The sequence below is a fragment of the Bombina bombina genome, chromosome 1 (genome assembly GCF_027579735.1).
Source record: "Bombina bombina isolate aBomBom1 chromosome 1, aBomBom1.pri, whole genome shotgun sequence".
In the NCBI taxonomy this organism is placed as follows: Eukaryota; Metazoa; Chordata; class Amphibia; order Anura; family Bombinatoridae; genus Bombina; species Bombina bombina.
The window spans coordinates 506974536-506992453 of NC_069499.1; the positions used below are offsets into that span (position 1 = coordinate 506974536).

Consider the following 17918-nt stretch of genomic DNA (forward strand, 5'->3'; position numbering starts at 1 on the left):
CAGGATTAAAGCTGCTCTACTGCTCAGCTTCCAAACCCCAAGAATATTTTAAAAGATTTTTTTCACTTTCTTTCCCTTTTGTCTCAGCCTTTTCTTCTGGATCATCTCTCTGTCTAATTCTTAAAACTCTTTTTGTTTTGTTTTGTTTTTGCCTTTCCTGTCTTCCTGACTGTGCTGCTGTCCATTGTTCTCTCATTCGTCCCTTCTTTACTCGCATATCTTCCTCTGTTTCAGCATTTCACTTTTTCCTGCAGCCTTATCACTTTCTAACATAAGAGTTGATCACAATCATTTAGAGAAACAACTGAAACTCACTATTAAAGTCTATGGGCATTTTTGCAGATCAATCATTGTATACGTTTTACATAAGAATTGTGATCAACCCCAGAATGTTAATCAGTCTTTTAAATTAAATGGGGGAAGCACTTGCAGAGGTGATTGCATATGGATTAAATCAAATCAGTGACAATAAAGCCAAGTATGGTTCTGAAATAATCACTATCATTGTTTACAAAATATTACAACATTTTTTAGAAGAGCCTCCAGTTTCAAGAGCAGGGAGGAGTTTAGTTATTGTTGAAGGGGAATTTTGACGTCAGAGCATTATTGTTATAGATTCTCAGGAGGTGAAAATGATCAAAGGTTAATGAAAGATAATTAAAGGGACCCTGTACTAAAATTTTGCTCTGTCATTCATATGAAACAGCAGCATTTGTACATTTGCCTGAACAAAGTGAGGTAAAAGCGTATTCAGTTTGAAACTAATAGAGCAGTATCAGCTTTGTAGTTCTTGCTAAAGCTCATTGGACAATTAGCTGATAAGCCATTGCAGGAAGTACCTGTCAGACAATAAACCTTAACTCACTGGCCTTTTTAAAACTGTTAAATCAAGTTAGGCCTTTTATTTTAAACAAAGGTTAATATAAAACATGTTTTATCTGTTCCCAGACATGTTTTGTCTTGATCAGCATGCAAGCCTTTAAACACTACTATTTAAAAGGACAGTGTACTGTAATATTTTATACTTTTGAATGTGTTCCCAATTATCCATTTTACCTACTGGAGTGGATCAAATTATTTACATGTAACTCCTTCACCTTTATTCTTATTTGAAATAGCGGATTTTGACCATTGCATCCCTACCCATACTGAACATTTCTGAACTTAGGCTATGGTTACAAAAAAATCCCTGTAAACAAGAAGATTAGATAAAATAATGCTCCCAGTGGGGGCTGTGACAGAACAATTAACATTTTAGTACCTCTTTAAGTACTGACCTTTAAGTAAAGAGTAATTAAAAAAGATAAGGAGCACTGTGTGTTAATAATTAGACAGATACAATATGGATGTATTCTCTCTCTACAAAATAAGCCCACTCTATTGGGTTATGGTTTTAATTAGCAGAAACAGTTATTTCATATTCAAAATTATACATAAAGGAACAATTTCCCAAACATTTTATACTCGGCAGCTGGTTTAACAAGTAATTGGAAACTCATTAAGGAGAAATCAGTTTTACAGTATACTGTCCCTTTGAATAATATGTTAGCACTCTTTTTGTGTAGATACACCAAGGGCAAGATTTTTCAATTTGTGAGCGGACAGGATTCACAGGTTGTGAAACTGTCTGCATCTTATCCTAGATTGTGGGGTGAATGTGTTCCATTGAACTAGGTAACACTAATGCAATACTGCCCCCTACCCTCACACAACCAGAGAGCAGGGCTTGTCAATCACCCCTGTCAAATGAATCTGGGATGATTTTAATTTTCCAACTCTAGTTTGGTGGAGAGGGTTTATAAATATCAGTTGCAGGCTCAACTGAGCGAGGCATTCGCCTTGTAATAAATCTTGCCCTAAGTGGTGTCTTTTCCAAACCATCTGAATATCTTTGTGAAATCTCTATTTCATAATGAGTGCTGCTTTTGTGATTTAAACAATATTAATAACATTTTATTGGTGCAGTGTGCAACTGTAAAGTATAAACCTACAGGTAGTATCACTGTGCATTTGAGCGAAACCATACTCCAGAGTGGAAAGGGGAGAGGTTATATAATCAAATGTTCTACTTTACATACAATATCAAAATAACTAGAAAGCTTTTTAAATTGTCTTCAATCTGTTTATATTCTTTATTTTATGAGTATCTGGTCCTTTTTGCCTCACACCTGGGTTTGTCAATCACTGCTCTAACACACACGCATTCCTTTTTGCACTTTTACGTCCTTTAAGGCTCAGTTGAATTAACTGTTAGACACAAAATCAGAATAGGTTGTTTTTTAATTTGTAATATATGAAAGATGAATGTATATAAAATGTTGATATATGTATTTTGTTTCCCAACAGATGAACTCCTGCTGAACATGCCTATATATTCATGTTTAATGGAAGATTTCTCAACAATGTTTTACATAATAGCTCATTAACTATATTTTGGAGTAGTGGTACTTGTATGGTCCAGAATTCACGATATAGAAGATGACCATCTATAGTTGAAGTCTGAATCATATTCTAGAAACTGTGGTAGCTTTTTTTTTTGTATTATAAAGTTAATAATGAGGCATCAACTACACTCACTAAGCACTGTGTAGCATCATACTTTATGTTTCACTGTCACGTTATCAGTACAAAATACTGGTAACACAAATCCCTGTAAACATATAAGAAATATATTGCCAATAGTCTGTGGCATAGAATTGTAAAAAAATGTTGTTTTATAAGTTTATGTACAATACATGTCACCAGTTTGGAGTAGTTATAATCCCTTTCAAACATGAATATGACTTAGATGTTGGAAAACCAGCAAATTAAGGTAACAATCTATAAAAAAGTAATACAAATTTTTAGAAGTTTGTTTTAGCTCTTTTATTCTGAATTTCACAATATATGGTTAGCGTGTAGGAAATTTTTAAAAGTATTGTTTACCCATTTCCTTTTACTTAAAGGGAACAAGTCAAAATTAAACGGTCATGGTTCAGATAGAACATTATCAAAATGTGCACCATCTTTTTATATGCACACTTTCTGAGGCACCAGATACTACTGAGCATGTGTAAGAGTTAACATTTATATATGTATATGCATTTGAGATTGGCTGATGGCTGTCACATGAAACATGGAGAGGGGAAAATGGAAGAAACTATGACATTACTCAGGAAAAAAAACAACTAGTGAATAATCTACTTCTTTAAAATTCATAGTATGTGTTATTGCATTGGCTTTTATTATGCAATTCTACTTTATTTAAGGGTCCTTTAAAAGTTCAAATTTGGTATTGAGACTTTCAAACCTGACCAGGAAGGGGGCAACTTAAATTCCCCACAAAATGTTTCTGCATTATTTTGTTACGTTTTCCTGTAATTAAACTCTGAAATAGTTTTTTTCCCCAATTCTCATGATTGGTTGAAGTGCATACTACAGGAGGTGGAACCTTGATTTATTAACTTGATCAGTTTAGTAACTCAAAATGTCAGGTTAAATACTTGTAAAATCTTTACTTTGCATGCAGGGAATAATTGGTGACATATGCTATGCATATATAATAATTGAGCCCCTTAAATATAAAAAGATTATCACACTGGGTTGTTGATATGTGTCTTACGGAAACCCTAGAGCATTGACAAGATTGTATGGTACCAGTCATTATAATCTTGTCTGACTGTCTGTCCATCTCTCTACCAATCAGACTGTCTCTCCATCAGTAGTCAGTCTGTCAGCAACAGTCAGTGTGAGCTTGTTGCAATTTCTTTAGTTGTATTTATTTTATTTTTAATTGTCTCATTTTCTCTACTATGTGCTAAAGTATCTGTGATATATTTATACAGGTCAGCATTGGAAAGTAGGGAAAAATAGATTTCGACATGGCAGCACCCATGACTGGAGGGAGGCGGGGAATAACCTCAATGCTATGCTTATAAAACGTATTTAGTGCTCAATGTCCCTTTAAGACATACTTGAGATTAGGGTTGCAAGGTATCTAATATTTAAAAGCAGCCATAGTAAGATATTTTAACTGCACGTCTAGGGGAATATGAAAAAAGGGTCACTGAACTAATTGGATCTAATCTGAGTTCTGATGTTCAGCTATAGTTAAGGGGCTTCAAGGCTATTAGTGTGATCTGAGGACTTATGCGGGTATACAGCTAACATGGGCTATCGGTCTGATATAGGCATATAATTGACAGGGGTTGGAGAAAATAAGGTTTTATCTAAGCTTTGATTATAAAATAACCTTCCCTTTTCCCCATTCTCCTGGATTTGTGGTAAAACTTACTGCTTAGTGGTTTTATTTCCCAACATGTAGCACATGGGTTAGGGTGTTGTAAAGGAAGGAAATGGTTAATACCGCTTGTATCCTATTTTTGCAGTTACGTTTTGTTACTTGATGTGAAATTAAGCTCTTTCCTGACTGTGTTGGAAATCATCATTTCACACCCTTCCTGTTTAACAGTACTGTTTACAGTTTAATATATTATTAAAAATACTGGTTAAAGGGTTTTGAAAAAACTATGATAGAACAGAGGCTTCACATGGGTAAAAAAAAGTATGAATGAAAAGCTTTTGTTTTTAATGATTTATTTGGTATTGCCTTGACAAGTGCATATGTTCTGTGACTTTTAGTGGAAAATGAACTAACGTAGCCTAGCAGATCTACGCTTTATTCATTTTAGAATTTTATTTAAGATAAACACTTGGGTTTATAATTGTTTTAAAAGGGAAGCTGCATTTGGATGATCTATTTTTTTTTTTTTTTTTTAAAGTTTTGGTCTGAAAATATATTTTTAGAAATTTTGTTAATCAAAGCAAAATATATGATTCTGTATCCATAGACTTGAGATGTAGCATCATCTATCTCACACAAATCTTGCACATTTGCTTGCGTGTGTCACAAACACATACAGAAAGTTACCCCATAGAGGACAGGAACTTAAAGGAGGAGATATCTCTACCACAAGATCTCCACTGTACAGATGAGGTCCGATTGCCCCTCTTGAGCTGTGTGTTGTAAATTGTGGGGGGTAGAGCTATAATAGTCAGATGGTGAACCAAAGTACACTATAGGCACTGAACTTAATGTTGTTATCCCATAAGGCACAGCAGAATGCGGTCATAGTTTAGACACAAATAAAGTATGGAAAAGTAAAGGGTCACATAACAGCTCTACAGGGCAGCATTGTGAGCAACCATAGGATAAAGTGAAATAGTTTTACTACATTTTGAATTGTGTGCCAGGAGAATTGCTTTAAAATTAGTACAGAGCTCTGGCTTTTCCAACAGAACACTGACACTCTGCCCCATTCTTCCCTGTAAATAGGATTTGTTGCAGGTGGTGTTAGTGTGAGATCACTTTTCATATTATGGGGCATATTTAACAATGTACGAGCGGACATGATACGAAGTAGCCTATTATGTCGGCCGCACATCGATAAATGCCGACAGCATACGCTGTCGGCATTTATCATTGCACAAGCAGTTCTTGTGAACTGCTGGTGCAGTGCCGCCCCCTGCAGATTTGCGCAGGGGGTGTTAATCAACCCGATCGTATTCGATCGGGTTGATTTCTTTCCACGGCCTCAGAGCAGGCGGACAAGTTATGGAGCAGCGATCTTTACACCGCTGCTTCATAACTTCTGTTTCCAGCGAGCCTGAAGGTTCGCTGGAAATAAGGGGCATCAAGCTCCATACAGCGCTTGATAAATATCCCCATATGTCGTCAATAGCCAAATGACATTTACTTGTAATTCCTATTACTAACCTTCATGATGTGCCAAGGAGACATTTTGGCTTTCACATAGGTCAGAGTTCTGATATTGCTTTGGTCTTTTAGTATGCACTTCGCTGAACAAAAAAACATAATACCTAATTCTGCAACAGTTATGGTATTGTAATAACATAGGAATATAAATCCCTGCATGTTTCTTTTCTCATAAAATACTTTTCAAATATCTAACAATGCACTTTTTATGTACCACTTGAAATATTATTAGCATTTAGCAGAATTTTGTGAGGACAGAGGTTTTTCTTTTGTAAATAAAAATATTACTATGCTGTTAAGCATTTTGTAGGTTTTAGCTATATGTTCGTCTAAGCAAAAGCAACATATTTGGAAAACAAAAATATAATAGTATCTTATGTATTCTATATATTTTTTCTGACAGCAGATTTACATACAATAAAAAAAATCATAATCATTACTGCTTTATTTTGCATGAATAAATAAGAGATAGGAAATAAAAATCTACCACCCGTTAATGCATTAGTAGTTTTAATGAATATCTTCAAACAGCTTGTATCCAATACATTAGTCAATTGTTAATTAAAGTTAGCATTTTAATCAAACAAACATTATTACCAAATGCTATTTAGTACAATAATTGTTCTTGTGTTTATATCTTCTCAGCAACAAAAAATATTTTAATCTATAGCAGGAGTCAGCAGAAAAAATATTGAGAAATTAGCACTGGACAATATTTTTGGCATGTGTGTATATAAAGAGAGAATAATCAAGTATTTAGGAGTCATAAGCAAATGATCTGATTTTATGAGCAATTTATACTCCAGCTACCGAGGAAATTATCACAGTGAAGCAAAAAAATAACATAAAAAAAACACTCAACCATGCAATTTCTTATTTCTATTTTTATTGGCCAAAGGGACATCCAATATTAAGAACATTTTTGAAGTAATGCAGATCCGATGGGCAATTATTGACAATAACAATGTTGAGTTGTGAAATCTGTCTTTATTTTTCTTATATTACCTTTAACAGTAGTATCCAGCTAGTGGCAAATGCTGCCCCTATTGCAGCTGTTTATAATTTAACAGGTCATGAAACCCCCAATTTTTCTTTAATGATTCTGATAGAACATATCATTTTAAACAACTTTCCAATTTACTTTAATTACTTGATTATCAAACGTGCTTTATTATCTTGTTATCCTTTGCGGAAGGAGCAGCAATGCAATACTGGGATCTAGCTGAACACATTTAGTGAGCCAATCATAAAAGATAAATGTGTGCAGGTACCAATCACCAGCTAGATCCCAGCAGTGTAGGATATGTACATATTCTTTTGCATCAACAGATACCAAAAAAATAAAGTACATTTGAAAATAAAAATAATGTTACCTGCTCTATCATGCAACTTCAGGGTTGACTTTCCTATCCATTTAAATGTAAAGCAAGCGGTTTCACCAATTGGAAGGTGACAGATCACCTAAGCTTTGTTCCATAGCTCGCTCTTTGTTATGAAGCTGCAGTGCATACACAGTAGCTTCATTCAAGCTGTCACAGTGCATAGCAATGCCTATGATTTAAAGGGACAGACTACTTCAGAATTTGTATTGTTTAAAAATAATCCCTTTACTACCCATTCACCAGTTTTGCATAACCAACAGTTATATTAATATTGTTTCACCTCTGTGATTACCTTCTATCTAAGCCTCTGCGGACTGCCCCCTTTTATCCAAGTGCTTCATACAGACTTGCATTTTAGTGAGTGTTGACTCATAAATAACTCCACAGGAGTGAGCACAATGTTATCTATATGGCACACATGAACTAACGCTGTGTAGCTGTAAAAAAACTCAATATGCACTCAGATTAGAGGCGGCCTTTAAGGGATTAGAAATGAGCATATGAGCCTACCTAGGTTTAGCTTTCAACAAAGAATAACAAGAGAACAAAGAAAATGTTATCATAAAAGTACACTGAAAAGTTGTTTAAAATTGCATTCCCTTTTTGAATAATGAAAGTTTAATTTTGACTAGACTGTCCCTTTAAACAAGCATGTTATAAAATATATTAAAGTAGGCATTTGAGTTTAAACTTTTGTAATTTGTATTTACCTGTGATAACATCAAGTTAAAACGTTCTGTAATACATTTTACAAATGCTTGTTGAAGAGCTGCAAAAAGACACTTCTCTAATAATGAAAACAGTCAATTGATAGGCCTTGGGCATAGTGACTGTTTACACTCCAGTATCCCATGACAACTTCAGTCTCCGTGAGAAATCATTTCTTTCATGTAATTAGCAAGAGTCCATGAGCTAGTGACGTATGGGATATACATTCCTACCAGGAGGGGCAAAGTTTCCCAAACCTCAAAATGCCTATAAATACACCCCTCACCACACCCACAAATCAGTTTTACAAACTTTGCCTCCTGTGGAGGTGGTGAAGTAAGTTTGTGCTAGATTCTACGTTGATATGCGCTCCGCAGCAGGTTGGAGCCCGGTTTTCCTCTCAGTGTGCAGTGAATGTCAGAGGGATGTGAAGAGAGTATTGCCTATTTGAATTCAATTATCTCCTTCTACGGGGTCTATTTCATAGGTTCTCTGTTATCGGTCGTAAAGATTCATCTCTTACCTCCCTTTTCAGATCGACGATATACTCTTATATATACCATTACCTCTACTGATTCTCGTTTCAGTACTGGTTTGGCTTTCTACTACATGTAGATGAGTGTCCTGGGGTAAGTAAGTCTTATTTTCTGTGACACTCTAAGCTATGGTTGGGCACTTTTATATAAAGTTCTAAATATATGTGTTTAAACATTTATTTGCCTTGATTCAGGATGTTCAACGTTCCTTATTTTCAGACAGTCAGTTTCATATTTGGGATAATGCATATGAATAATTAAATTTTTTCTTACCTTAAAATTTGACTTTTTTCCCTGTGGGCTGTTAGGCTCGCGGGGGCTGAAAATGCTTCATTTTATTGCGTCATTCTTGGCGCAAAAATTTTCTCATTTCCGGCGTCATACATGTCGCCGGAAGTTGCGTCATTTTTTTTTGACGTTTTTGCGCCAAAAAATGTCGGCGTTACCGGATGTAGTGCCATTTTTGGCGCCAAAAGCATTTAGGCGCCAAATAATGTGGGCGGCTTTTTTGGCGCTAAAAAATTTGAGCGTCATTGTTGTCTCCACAATATTTAAGTCTCATTATTTATTGCTTCTGGTTGCTAGAAGCTTGTTCATTGGCATTTTTTTCCCATTCCTGAAACTGTCATTTAAGGAATTTGATCAATTTTGCTTTATATGTTGTTTTTTCTATTACATATTGCAAGATGTCTCAGATTGACTCTGAATCAGAAGCCACTTCTGGAAAAACGCTTAACTGAGTTTCAGTTCTACCAAAGCTAAGTTCATTTATTTTAAATGTTATAAATGTTTATCTTTAGCTATGGTTTGTAATAAGTTATTATGTTATACTTTTACATGCGGAATCCATTAGTATTTATGCTTTATATATTTCCTTTCTTACAAGAAATATTTAGAAGATTTATAAGAAATATTTTTCTGATTCTATTTTAAAGGCTTTGTCTGACTTCGTGCCTTCTAATAAAATTTTTAGGTCTTTTTTCACTTCTTTTTTAATTATTGAAGTTTCAAGTGACCAACAACATACTGATTTATCCTTCTCTGATGATGTTTTTTTCTCTTTCAGAAATTTTCTTCATCAGATATTGACACTAACAAATCTACTTTTTTTATTATTTTTCTATTATTAAAGTACATTTGTTCTTTGTTGAAAAGGTGTTGATTATTTTGGATATTAAGGCAACTAGTTCTTTAAGACTAGCTGACATTATTTCTGCCTATTTATTTCTTCTGTGTTTTCAGAGGTTTTCTTTCCAATTCCCCATACTAGGGAATGGAATAGGCTGAGAATTTTCTTTTCTTTCCTCTTCAAAGGTTTTAAACTATATTCTTTGCCAGCAGTTAAACTCAATTTGGAGGGTTCTCCAATTTATTGGGGCTATCTCTAATTCTACTAATTATGCTATTGTTTCTATAGCAAAATAGTATTTATTTTCCTTTAGATAGTTGTATCTTATTTATGGAAAATTATTTAGTTTCAGGTACTTTTCTTGGTCCTGTGATTTATTTGGATATTGCAATTGCTTCATTTTCTCTGTTTACTTTAAGATCAAGTATCAGATTATGATTTATTTTAGCATTGTTAAAGGGACAACATTTACTAGACTAGGTGCTGTTGCATTTGTCTTGTTGTTTTGCATTTATTGATTATGCAAGTCCACTGTATTGGCTGGTCCTTTAAATTGGACTATCATGCTAATAATTTCATTTGTGTCTTCATTTTATTGAATATTTTCGCAAATGAGGGTTAATCTATGTCTTTAGCTTTTTTAGCTAGAAGAATTTTGTGATTTTTAAAAAAATAAATAAAAAATAAATAAATCCATATTTCTTTTGTTCTAAGATAATCAATTATTTGTTTTATAATTGGATTCAATTCTTAACTGTTACTCTGGGCTTCAAGATTGAGTTCTAAGACTAAAACTTTAAGCTTATACTGGTTTGGTTGTTCTTATTAAGGAACGAATTCCTGAGTTCTTTCCCAAGTAACATGTCTATAATTGGAGTTCGAAATCAGCTCCCTAATATTGCGATGTACGTGCCGTATTCCAGCTTGGCTGGTAAGGGGCAGGTTAAGGCTTCTTTGAAATTTATTTTGTCCAAATTTCTTTGATTTTATTCCAGTAAGGCTAACACTTTCTTTAACTGTGTTTCTGTCCTATATATTTTGGGTACTGTTGAAGCATGGCTGGGCACCCATGGGGTTCAAGCGCTGCTCAGACCTGGAATCTTCTGGGGTATTTCTTCCAGTTCCTTTTGAGGAACTGGGTTTTGGAGTTTTATTCAAACTATTTTGCCTTTTTATGGTCATTGATAGCATTATTTGTTTTCATTAGATACAATAAATGCATATTTTCATTTTTCTGTTTTCATTCAAATTATTTTCTGAGGATGCGGAATCTCATATGATTTACTTGCTCTTCAGGACATAGTTAGAGGATCTTTTTTTCAAAAGTTCTTGATTCCTCACACAAGGGTCACCTTTTTTAGGTTTCCAGATAGTTTGTGTCACTGTCCTTGTCTCTATCAGACAAGGGATAATTTTATTGGGTTCCGTCTATCGGTTCCTTTAGTCTCTATTATTTCCTTCAGTTGCTATATATTCATAGAAGTTTTAGGTCTTATGGCCACAGCATTGGATTCAATTCCCTTTGCTCATTTTCACTAGAAAGAACCTTTCCAGTCTTTTATAAGTGTTGTTTCTTCAAGAACATGGTTGGAGGATCAATTTACCAAAAAGTTTGTTTGATTCCTCAGACAAGGGTAACCTTTTTAGGTTTCCTGATAGATTCAGTGTCCTTGATTCTGTCTCTGACGGACAAGAGGCGTCTGAAATTGGTTTCAGCTTGTCGAAACCTTCAGTCTCAATCTTTCCCTTCGGTAGCCTTATGCATGGAAATTCTAAGTCTTATGACTGCTGCATTGGACGCGATCCCCTTTGCTCGTTTTCACATGCGACCTCTTCAGCTCTGTATGCTGAACCAGTGGTGCAGGGATTATACAAAGATATCTCAATTAATATCTTTAAAACCGATTGTTCGGCACTCTCTGACGTGGTGGACAGACCGCCATCGTTTAGTTCAGGGGGCTTCTTTTGTTCTTCCAACCTAGACTGTGATCTCAACAGATGCAAGTCTGACAGGTTGGGGAGCTGTATGGGGGTTTATGACAACACAAGGGGTTTGGGAATCTCAGGAGGCGAGATTACCAATCAACATTTTGGAACTCTGTGCAATTTTCAGAGCTCTTCAGTCGTGGCCTCTTCTAAAGAGAGAGTCGTTCATTTGTTTCCAGACGGACAATGTCACAACTGTGGCATATGTCAATCATCAAGGAGGAACTCACAGTCCTCTGACTATGAAAGAAGTCTCTCAAATACTTGTATGGGCGGAATCCAGCTCCTGTCTAATTTCTGCGGTTCATATCCCAGGTATAGACAATTGGGAAGCGGATTATCTCAGTCGCCAAACGCTACATCCGGGCGAATGGTTTCTTCACCCAGAGGTATTTCTTCAGATTGTTCAAATATGGGGACTTCCAGAAATAGATCTGATGGCTTCTCATCTAAACAAGAAGCTTCCCAGGTATCTGTCCAGATCCAGGGATCCTCAGGCGGAAGCAGTGGATGCATTGTCACTTCCTTGGAAGTATCATCCTGCTTATATCTTTCCGCCTCTAGTTCTTTTTCCAAGATTCTAAAGGAGCGTTCGTTTATTCTGCTGATGGCTCCAGCATGGCCTCTCAGGTTTTGGTATGCGGATCTTGTCCGGATGGCCACTTGCCAACCGTGGACTCTTCCGTTAAGACCAGACCTTCTATCGCAAGGTCCTTTTTCCATCAGGTTTCTCAAATCCTTAAATTTGAAGGTATGGAGATTGAACACTTGATTCTCAGTCATAGAGGTTTCTCTGACTCTGTGATTAATACTATGTTACAGGCTCGTAAAACTGTATCTAGGAAGATATATTATCGAGTCTGGAAGATTTACATTTCTTGGTGTTTTTCTCATCATTTTTTCTTGGCATTCTTTTAGAATTCCTAGAATTTTACAGTTTCTTCAGGGTGGTTTGGATAAGGTTTGTCTGCAAGTTCCTTGAAAATTCAAATCTCTGCTCTTTCTGTTCTTTTTCACAGAAAGATTGCTAGTCTTCCTGATATTCATTGTTTGTACAAGCTTTGGCTCGTATAAAACCTGTTATTAAGTCAATTTCTCCTCCTTGGAGTTTGAATTTGGCTCTGGGGGCTCTTCAAGCTCCTCCGTTTGAACCTATGCATTCGCTGGACATTAAATTACTTTCTTGGAAAGTTTTGTTTCTTTTGGCCATCTCTTCTGCTAGAAGAGTTTCTGAATTATCTGCTCTTTCTTGTGAGTCTCCTTTTCTGATTTTTCATCAGGATAAGGCGGTGTTGCGAACTTCTTTTAAATTTTTACCTAAGGTTGTGAATTCTAACAACATTAGTAGAGAAATTGTGGTTCCTTCATTGTGTCCTAATCCTAAGAATTCTAAGGAAAAGTCGTTGCATTCTTTGGATGTAGTTAGAGCTTTGAAATATTATGTTGAAGCTACTAAGGATTTCCGAAAGACTTCTAGTCTATTTGTTATCTTTTCCGGTTCTAGGAAAGGTCAGAAGGCTTCTGCCATTTCTTTGGCATCTTGGTTAAAATCTTTGTTTCATCATGCCTATGTCGAGTCAGGTAAAACTCCGCCTCAAAGGATTACAGCTCATTCTACTAGGTCAGTTTCTACTTCCTGGGCGTTTAGGAATGAAGCTTCAGTTGATCAGATTTGCAAAGCAGCCACTTGGTCTTCTTTGCATACTTTTACTAAATTCTACCATTTTGATGTGTTTTCTTCTTCTGAAGCAGTTTTTGGTAGAAAAGTACTTCAGGCAGCTGTTTCAGTTTGATTCTTCTGCTTATAATTTCAGTTTTTTTCATTATAAGATTTAAACTTTATTTTGGGTGTGGATTTTTTTCAGCGGAATTGGCTGTCTTTATTTTATCCCTCCCTCTCAAGTGACTCTTGCGTGGAAGATCCACATCTTGGGTAGTCATTATCCCATACGTCACTAGCTCATGGACTCTTGCTAATTACATGAAAGAAAACATAATTTATGTAAGAACTTACCTGATAAATTCATTTCTTTCATATTAGCAAGAGTCCATGAGGCCCACCCTTTTTTGTGGTGGTTATGATTTTTTTTTTTTGTATAAAGCACAATTATTCCAATTCCTTATTTTTTATGCTTTCGCACTTTTTTCTTGTCACCCCACTTCTTGGCTATACATTAAACTGAATTGTGGGTGTGGTGAGGGGTGTATTTATAGGCATTTTGAGGTTTGGGAAACTTTGCCCCTCCTGGCAGGAATGTATATCCCATACGTCACTAGCTCATGGACTCTTGCTAATATGAAAGAAATGAATTTATCAGGTAAGTTCTTACATAAATTATGTTTTTTGGGGTTGGCAGTTGCCTTCTACTAGGCAGAACTTCTTGTTGCTAATATAAATATACATATATATAATGTGTGTTTGTGGGGTTTTTCTTCTATGTTTGTACTTGGATAACTTGATCTAAAACATTCATGAACCTTTAAAAGGACAGTATACTATAAAATTGTTTTTCCCTTAATGTGTTGCCAATTACTTTTTTTTTACCAGCTGCAGAGTATAAAATGTATGAAATTTACTTTTTTAAGGCTTATTTGTGTATATGAATTGGCTGATTTTGTGTTTTGAAGCCACAATCTAAAAAAATGGGTTGAGCTTGTAGGTATAATCAGATCTCATTACTTTATCACATTGTGTACATATACCTGCTTATTTATCTTATATCTGTCCATAAACCAATCATCAATACTTGGAGAGAACAATGGAAATTAACATTTTATTACCTTATCTCTTCTATAACCCACTGGGAGTGTAATTTCTTCTACTGGCTGTGTTAATACAGATTGGCCTTGTGGCCAAAAACTTTCAGGATGGTTGGGGATACCACAGGCTACATAAACTATTTCAAATGCCAAAATAAGGGTAATGGAAATACTAATAAACAATGTAATACACTCCAGCAGGTAAAGTGGATCATTGGGAACAATTTGAAGGGGATACATATTTTGAGTAAACTGTCCCTTTAAGGTACATGTCTTATTCTCCTCCTCTTGTATTTCAGAACTGAGTAATAATCGGATAAACCAAAGATCCAAATGACAGCATACAGCCTTAAATCTGATCTGATCATTTGTGGGAGGGTAAAGCAAAAATATTTTTTACTAAAGGAATTACCCAACAGCAAGGAATACTTGATTTTATTATATTAAAAAGACAGTCAAGTCTAAAACTTGATTTAGACAGAGCATGTCATTTTAATCAATTTTCCAATTTAGTTCTATTATCTAATTTTATTTGATCTTTTGGTATCCTTTTTTGAAGAGTAAGCATAGGCAGGCGCAGGAACAGCAATGCACTACAGAGAGAGAGAGAGATTAAAATATTTGGTACATTGCTGCTCCAAGCATACCTAGGTATGTTTTTAACAATCCTAGAGAATAAAGATTATTAAACACATTTAGATGATACAAATTAATTGGAAAGATGTTTAACATTATATACTCTACTTGAATCTTAAACCTTTATTTTTTACTTTGCTTTTCTTTAAAATGTTTGGTTAATTCATCTCTTTCTCATATATAACATGTGTAAACGCAATTAATTGCATAGCATTAGTTTATTTTTTTAGCAAAATATGTTTGGTTTTTTTACAGGACATAAAAAGGCCTTAATTCTGTAATTACATATCTTAACTACTTAAAACGGTACCACTATACATAGTGATCCTTTAGTCAAAGTGTTAAGAGAACTAGAATGTATTTTAATGACATTAGATTTGTGTTAAACAAGAATGTGAAAAATGCAAGAACAAAATGTATAGATGTAAATTGTTCTTACTGCTATATTAGTGTTTCTGCTAGACATGGTTGTTTCTTGTTTGTGTAATAAATAATATTATTTTAAAGCATTTGTTTGTTTGTTTGTATAATTCTGTCTGTGTGCATAGTACTTTACATTTAACAGTATGAATACAAAGCATATGTTAAAGGGTCTAGTCAAAAGTAAACTTTCATGATTCAGATAGGACATGCAATTGTAAACAATTTTACTTTTAGCATCAAATTTGCTTTGTTCTCTTGGAATTTTTTGTTGAAAGCTAAACCTAGGTGCAAGTTTGTAAAAAGAACTGAAATAAGGAGGCAGTCTGCAGGAACTGAGATACAAGGTAATCACAGAGGTAAAGAGAAAAATAATATAACCTTGTTGGTTATGCAAAACTGGGGAATGGGTAAAAAAAAGGGATTATCTATCTTTTTAAACAATAAAAATTCTGATAGACTGTCCCTTTCATGTGAAACAACAAAAAGAGCACAAAGGATATGGAACCCCAGTCCCTTAGAACTTACAATCTAATTATAAATGGGCTGTACTTACAGACTTATATAGGTCAAGTCTTTAAACACTAGAATAATAGGAATGTCTCTTTGAAAATGTGACTTTTTTTTTATTATTGACTTTTTGGTCACTAGCAGCTAGATTACGAGTTTGGCTTTATGATTGAAAAAGCAGTGTTATGGCTCATAACGCTGCTTTTCCCTAACGCTGCTATTACAAGTCTTGTAGGTATAGGTGTACCGCACACCTTTCAGCCTGTCACGCAATGTCAGTACCGCACTTTTAAAAAAGTCCTTTTTCAATGGAACTCCCATAGTGCCGGTATTATTAGTTTGCCTGGGAGGCCAAAAAGTGAGTGGTACACCCTATACTGACATAATCCGTACCGCCATCTAAAGTCAGTAGTTATGAGTTTTACGTTACAAAGCTGTAGCATAAAACTCATAACTAAAGTGTTAAAAAGTACACTAACACCCATAAACTACCTATTAACCCCTAACCCTAGGCCCTCCCGCATCGCAAACACTAAAATAAAATTATTAACCCCTAAACCGAGGCCCTCCCGCATCGCAAACACTAAAATAAAATTATTAACCCCTAATCTGCCGCTCCGGACATCGCCACCACTTAAAAAAATGTATTAACCCCTATTCTGCCGCTTTCCGACATCGTCGCCACTATAATAAACCTATTAACCCCTAATCTGCTGCCCTCCTGCATCGCAAACACTATTTAAAGATTATTAACCCCTAATCTGCCGTCTTCCCACACCGCCGCTATAATAAACCTGTTAACCACTAAACCGCAAGCCCCCCACAACAAAATATACTTAAATAAATTATTAAACCCTAAACCTCTGACCTCCCACATCACTAACTCTACATAAATATATTAACTCCTAACCCTAACTTAACCCTAAGTCTAACCCTAACGTAACCTAAGCCTAACACCCCCTAACTTAAATATAATTAAAATAAATCTAAATAAACCTTACAATTATTAACTAAATAATTCCTATTTAAAACTAATTACAAACTTACGTGTAAAATAAAACCTAAGCTAGGTACAATATAACTAATAGTAATATTGTAGCTATCTTAGGTTTTATTTTTATTTCACAGGTAAGTTTGTATTTATTTTAACTAGGTAGACTAGTTAGTAAATATCTATTAACTATTTGCTAACTAGCTAGTTAAAATAAATACAAAGTTACCTGTTAAAAAAATCTAACCTGCCTTACACTAAAAACTAACCTTACAATAAAATGAAATAAATTAAAATAATAAAATACAATTTACTAAATTACAAAAATAAAAAAACGAAATTATCAAAAATAAAAACAAATTTCTCCTAATCTAATAGCCCTATCAAAATAAAAAAGCCCCCCTGAAATAAAAAAAAACCTAGCCTACAACAAACTGCCAATGGCCCTTAAAAAGGGTTTTTTTGCGGGGCATTGCCCCAAAGAAATCCAGCTCTTTTACCTGTAAAAAAAATACAAAGCCCCCCATCAGTAAAGCCCACCATCCACCCAACCAAACCCCCAATCTAAATAAACCTAAGCTTAACATTGCCCTGAAAAGCTCATTTGGATGGGCATTGCCCTTAAAAGAGCATTTAGCTCTTTTACATTGCCCAAAGCCCTAAACTTAAAAAAAAAACACCCCAAAAAAACCCTTAAAAAAAAAAACCTAACACTAACCCCCAACAATCCACTTACAGTTATCGAAGTCCGGACTTCCATCCTCATCCAGCCGGCGAAGTCCTCATCCAAGCGAAAAGATCAGCCAATAGGATTGAGCTCTCATTCTATTTCCTGTTCTAATCAGCCAATAAGATGAAAGCTCAATCGTATTGGCTGATTGTAACAGCCAATAGAATTGTTTCCCCTTTCATTCCTATTGGCTGATAGAAATCTTTTAAGGGTAGTTTATTGTAGGCTAGGGTTTTTTTTATTTTTTGGGGGGGGTTATTTTGATAGGGCTATTAGATTAAGAGTAATTCGTTTTTATTTTTTATAATTTAGTGTTTATTTTTTTTTGTAAGTTAGAAAGTTAGTTTTTAGTGTAAGGCAGGTTAGGTTTTATTT

At 34.9% G+C, this 17918-nt stretch overlaps 1 protein-coding gene across 1 annotated transcript in view; it reads left to right on the plus strand.

The window, feature by feature from the left end:
• The window catches only part of STAT1 (signal transducer and activator of transcription 1), a 145730-nt gene extending 130329 nt beyond the window's left edge, over positions 1-15401 (plus strand). The window contains exon 24 of the mRNA XM_053698593.1: positions 2347-15401. Within this exon, the coding sequence (XP_053554568.1) occupies positions 2347-2361 (15 nt within the window). The 3' untranslated portion in view covers positions 2362-15401. The remainder of the gene's footprint in view (positions 1-2346) is intronic.
• The last annotated feature ends 2517 nt before the right edge of the window (positions 15402-17918 follow it).